The sequence below is a fragment of the Hoplias malabaricus genome, chromosome Y (assembly GCF_029633855.1).
Source record: "Hoplias malabaricus isolate fHopMal1 chromosome Y, fHopMal1.hap1, whole genome shotgun sequence".
In the NCBI taxonomy this organism is placed as follows: Eukaryota; Metazoa; Chordata; class Actinopteri; order Characiformes; family Erythrinidae; genus Hoplias; species Hoplias malabaricus.
In genome coordinates, this window is record NC_089820.1 from 68341686 (window position 1) to 68347242 (window position 5557).

General features: G+C 40.6%; 1 protein-coding gene across 1 annotated transcript; it reads left to right on the forward strand.

Moving 5' to 3' along the window:
- Positions 1-2548: 2548 nt before the first annotated feature.
- Positions 2549-5137, forward strand: LOC136678507 (C-type mannose receptor 2-like). Its single transcript, XM_066656555.1, has 5 exons — positions 2549-2553; positions 2896-3017; positions 3635-3985; positions 4085-4423; positions 4546-5137. Exons 1-5 carry the CDS (start codon positions 2549-2551, stop codon positions 4848-4850), a joined length of 1122 nt encoding a protein of 373 aa, XP_066512652.1. The 3' UTR covers positions 4851-5137.
- The last annotated feature ends 420 nt before the right edge of the window (positions 5138-5557 follow it).

The following is a 5557-nucleotide window of genomic DNA, read 5'->3' on the forward strand; positions in this document are numbered from 1 at the left end:
TCTGTGAATTTATTAAATAAACTTTGTCTGAGTCTGAAAGTTGTTGCAGGAATCAGAAATAAAAGTCAGGAATAATAAAGACCACTCAAACTCATACAAAACCAAAACTTTAATATAAAAAAATATTTATTACCTTTTGTACCTTTATCTTTTGTGCTTGTGGTGGACGTAATGAAAGTGGAAATGTAGAGTTCACAAAATGTTTGTGAAAAAAAAAAAAAAAAAAACAGAAAATGAACAGAGTTATTATTTCGCGGCGTGTCATAAAACACCTCAGTTTCTGAACATGGTTCTCATTAATGAAACATCATTAAACAACTGTTTGTAGTGTGGTGTTTATCACCTGCTGCAGTGAAGGTCTGCGGACACTAGACGGTCACATTCACAAACTGCTGCAAGAGAACACACCACTTCATTATAGTGTCACTCTTCATTATAAAGCCTTATAAATGGTTAATGAAATGTGCACAAATATAAACCACCTAAAATACACATTAATAACCCTAACTAATTAGTAACCCTACTCCGGGCGAGGGAGGCTGTGTCCCTGTTCTTGATCTCTTCATCTGTGTCTTTATGGATCACTCTTTGTCTGGTCCATCACCTAGGACCAATTTGCCTTGGGAGACCCTACCAGGGGCTATTGCCCCCGACAACACAGCCCCTAGGCTCACGCAGGCACGCAAACCCCTCCACCACGTTAAGGTGGTGATCCAGGGAGGGGAAAGTCCTTATGATGAGTTATATTTGATTATTTTGTAACATAAGCAAGTGTCACTCTTCATTATAAAGCCTTATAAATGGTTAATGAAATGTGCACAAATATAAACCACCTAAAATACACATTAATGACTTAAACACATTATAAATGTTTAAAATTACATCATTGAGTGTAAAGTTATTGCTTATGTTTTTCTAATAAATAATAATGTAAACCATCAGTGACTTGAAGCCCACAGTGAGGACATTTTCAATAATGTATTCACATTTGATACTATGTATTACAGGCGTTTTATAATGATGCACATGTCATTATCCATTTAAAAGGCTTTATAATGAATAGTGATAAATGTATAAGTTAAAAATAACCAATTATAGCTCAGTATAACAGTCTTATGAGGCATTAGTAGAGTTTAGTACAAAGTATTATTACCAAGTTACAAAAAGCTATAACCTCATACGCGCTTCATAGAAAGTGTTACTTTTTATTTTATTTTTTTCAGTGTACAGTACCAGTCAAAAGTTTGTACACACCTCCTCATCAGTGATTGGTGGAGTAGAGCTAGTCACTGTATAGAACTGTGTACCAGCCCCTACCTCTGCACAACCCCAGTTACAGTCTCAGACACATTCAGAAGAGAGCGGTTCTACAGATGAACTCTCGACGAGGCCACAGCTGTTCACTGAAAACCGTTCCAGGTGACGACCTCATGAAGCCGACTGAGAGAACGGAGAGAGTGTGTGAAGCTGTCATCAAAGCTACAGGGGGCTACTGTGAAGAGTCTAAAGTATTAAACATATTCTGCTTTCTTTAACACTTCTCTGTTTACTACGTCACTCCATATGTGTTCCTTCAGAGTTTTAATGTCTTCCACATTCATTTACAACGTAGAAAATAATAAAACACAAAGAGAAACCCCTGAATGAGAAGATGTTCAAAGTTCTGACTGGTGCTGTACATTCACAACATGTGGAAAACGGCCCCAGACAAAGGAAACCCTCCCTGAGTGGGTGTGTCCAAACATTTGATGGGTGCTGTATGCAAAGCATTTATTTGTTTTAGCCTTCTGTCCCTGGGTTTTTATGACTCCAGAGCGGTAAAACTGATTAAATATGCAAAGTAAAGAACAATGGGCCCACTCTGTGATCAAGAAAAAACAAACAGACCGAGATAAACATGAACCTTACCATTTACATATTTTTTTCTTAATATATCTTTGACCACACGCACAGCCAACTGCACCCCACCTGCTCTTCACAAGCCCCACTGGAGCATGATACAGTTTTACAAGGCCAAAAGTTTGGGGACACTGCACTGTTCATGCTGAATGTAGGGTATTAATTGTGTATCTGCACTTTTTATTGTGATCTTCGGGGAAAGGCTTTAGATGTTGAAACATTGCTGTGAGCTTCTGATCACAGTCACAGAGCTTTAGTGAAGTCAGGAGCTGATGTTGGATTAGTTCCAGCGCTCCTCATCATCCCAAAGCTTTCAGATGGAGCCCCAGGTTCACACTTGGCGATGGGCAAAGTTACTATTTCATTTCATGCTCTTCTCTAGAGGTAAAACAAGCTGTGTGTACAACATCTGACAGACGTCACCTTGTAGAAACATATTCATTTCATTGTTTATTCATGAAAACATTTGTTAGAAAAAGATTTCTCTCCATATTCTTCATTTAAACGTATTGTTGGCTTCAGATCATTGGTTCCTCCAACACATTTGTTTACTGGGTCCTGCCCACGTTCCTCCTGAGGCTGTGACATCAGAGGATCCCTTTATAGCTGTAGTTTGGATATTTCTGATTTATTCAAGGACTGGTTCTTCATGAGGTAAGACTGGTGTCACTGCATCTTTCTGGACTTTACCTGTTCAACATCATTGATTAGTTATTAGTAAAATTAACTTCAGCACGAAGCAAACTGTTCACTGAGAGATGTTTCATAGAGTGTTTGTTTTTACACATTTTCTAACATCGTTGCTGTAAAATTAAAAACACTTATCTCCATTTTTGTCCATTCATTTGAACACTGTGTGAAACATTAATGAAGAATGGACCAATATAAATGCTCCAAAATAGATTCATCTTTCATTGTTATTACATTGACTTGAGAAGGTTTTTTCCTTCTCCTATGATCATTAATATTTGGGAGATACGTGTTTTTCTTGCACAGTGCCGACATTTTAACACCCCTCCTCCCCACTTTCCGTGGACAGCGCATCTATTCAGCACCTGTGGGAGTTTTTGGCATTACCATGGCAACCACCCTCACCTTCCTCCTCCTCCTCCTCTCAGGTAAAGACCTTTTCTTAAAACGATTGATATCTAAACTTCAGATAAGTGCATGAATGTTTATTGAGGAGCACTGTGTATTTCTACAGTTACAGAGTGTGCTTCATCTGTTGCTCTTTATACGTTTCACTTGTTACTCCCCTTTCGCCCTGTTCTTCAGCGGTCAGGACCCCCACAGGGCAGGTGTGAGTTGGGTTGTGGTTATTTTGGTTGAAGGGCTATTCTCAGTCCAGCAGTGACACTGAGTGTTTAAAAACTCCAGCAGCACTGCTGTGTCTGATCCACTCATAACAGCGTAACACACACTAACCACATTGTAACTGCCACTACAGCAGTGAAAATGATGCACCACCCCCATCATACCTGCTGTGGGGGTCCTGACTGTTGAAGGGCAGGGGGCAGCAAAGTATGGACTGCAGTCCTACAATGTGCACATATACAGCAAGTGTACAATGATTGTAGAAATAGTAATGGTAGTAATGTTGCGGCTGGTCGGTGTCCACCTGCTTATACAGAGTTTCTTCTGAAATGAAAAGGATTAATAGGAAGGTTGTCACCTTTGGGCTGCTGTAATGGTCTTTACTCGTCTACTATCTACTAACTCCTGAATATGTTTCCAGGTTTTTCTCCTGCAGATCAAAGCCATCTCAGGACTTTCCACCTCATTGAGAGGATGACTCAGTCTGAGGCTCGAGCGGCGTGCAGAACAAACTACACTGACCTGGTCACTGTGTACAGTGAGGAAGACAATGCTGCACTCAGTGATCTGGTCAAGAACTCGACTGATCCACTTTGGATTGGTCTGTACCGCAGTCAGCCCAGAGCTAAATGGTCTAATGGTGATGATGTTACATTCAGTGATCTGACAGGGGACTGTGGGACAGGGCCCTGCTGTGCTGCTCTGAAGGCTGATGGATCATGGGAAAGTCTTAAGTGCACAGAGACCAGAACTTTCATGTGCTATAAACAAGGTAACTACTGATCATTAACTACAGAGACATCAGCCAAATTAATTCTACCACAGTCTATTACTTATTTATTCCTATCTTTATATTCCTTAACCTCCACAGATGCTACTGACCTCACCTTCAGCTATAGTTTAGTTCTGAAGAATCTGACCTGGTACGAAGCTCAGAGTCACTGCAGGAAGTTCCACACTGATCTGGTCAGCATCAGAGATCAGACCCAAAATGAAGAAGTGAAGAAAGAAGGGAGGTACAGCAGTGGATCGTTCTGGATCGGTCTGTTGAGGGACGACTGGGAGTGGAGTGATGGAGGATACTCTGCCTACAGGAACTGGGGGATGTATCAGCCTCGAGCATCATCAACAACAAACTGTACACATCTGAGCAATGGGAAATGGGTCTCAGCGCCATGCGGTAATTCTCTGCCTTCTCTGTGCTACCGCAGTAAGTCAAGACTTCACAATCACTCATTTTCAGCATTCACACACACACACACACACACACACACACACACACACACAAATCAGTTTCTGATAAATCCATTTCTGCTCTTATACCTCCTTCAGCGTCCATCCATGTGAGTGCTGAGCCTATGAGCTGGAGCTCTGCTCTGGACTACTGCAAGAAAGAGAACAGGAAAGATCTCCTGAGCATTGAGTCTGAGCTGGACCAGAAAGAGTTGGGGTTTGAGCTGAAAAGGGGGCATGTCTCCGGGCCTTTGTGGGTGAGGATTGGACAGAATCGACTCACTGAGCTGATGAAGTCCATTAAACTGCCCCCAGGGTCCTGGACCAACAGCAGCAAAGAGAGAGCATTTAAACAGAAGACGGAGATTTGTCAACTCAGAGCCGTCTGTGAAGCTCAAACTTAGAGAATCTTCAATAAGATTCCTGTCACTTGTGGATCATTAAAGTAGCAGTATGTTATTTTTACCACTCTATAATTCCACTGTATTTATTTATGGAAGTGATTATTTATTATTTTTAGAATTTGTTAATGAACTGGAACAACAATCAAGTTGATTTGTAATTTCTGATAAATACAGTTTATTCTCTGAAGCATGGGTCCCCCACATGGAGGCAGCCATATTAAAAACGGATTCTGTTAATATCTAAACCTAAAGTCTGTTTTGTAACATAAGGAACAGAGCAGGGGATGGTTTACTACCCTCCTCCAAAAGTTACACAGTGCACTTTCTGCCGTGCTGAGCCTGGAGAAGCAATGACAGAGGCTGTGTTCTCCATGTTACAGCTCAGTGGAGCATCACAGTGATTTTGAAGCTGTAATTTTAAGGTGAAATATGTATTTGTGTTACTTTAATATGTTGTTATCTTATAAATAAATACACATTCGATCACAGACTCTGAGACCCGTCGTCCTGAGGGCAGACTGATGTGTGGGCTTTGTGTTTTGAAAATAACACTCATTGTTAATGTGGGACTAATATATTTTTTATATTTTATATGGTTTTGAGGACTTTAGGGTTTGGATTGGATTTTAAAACAAGATATAAACTCTCTGAAGTGACAGAGACAGCCTACAAGCCAAATTCAGCAAGAAATAAAAAGGTTGAAGCAC

Excerpts from the sequence above, each read along its gene's own strand:
- LOC136678507 (XM_066656555.1), top strand. Across the intron at positions 3,018-3,634 it reads CCTCCTCCTCCTCCTCTCAG|GTTTTTCTCCTGCAGATCAA; the intron begins GTAAAGACCTTT and ends ATATGTTTCCAG. Across the intron at positions 3,986-4,084 it reads TTTCATGTGCTATAAACAAG|ATGCTACTGACCTCACCTTC; the intron begins GTAACTACTGAT and ends TAACCTCCACAG.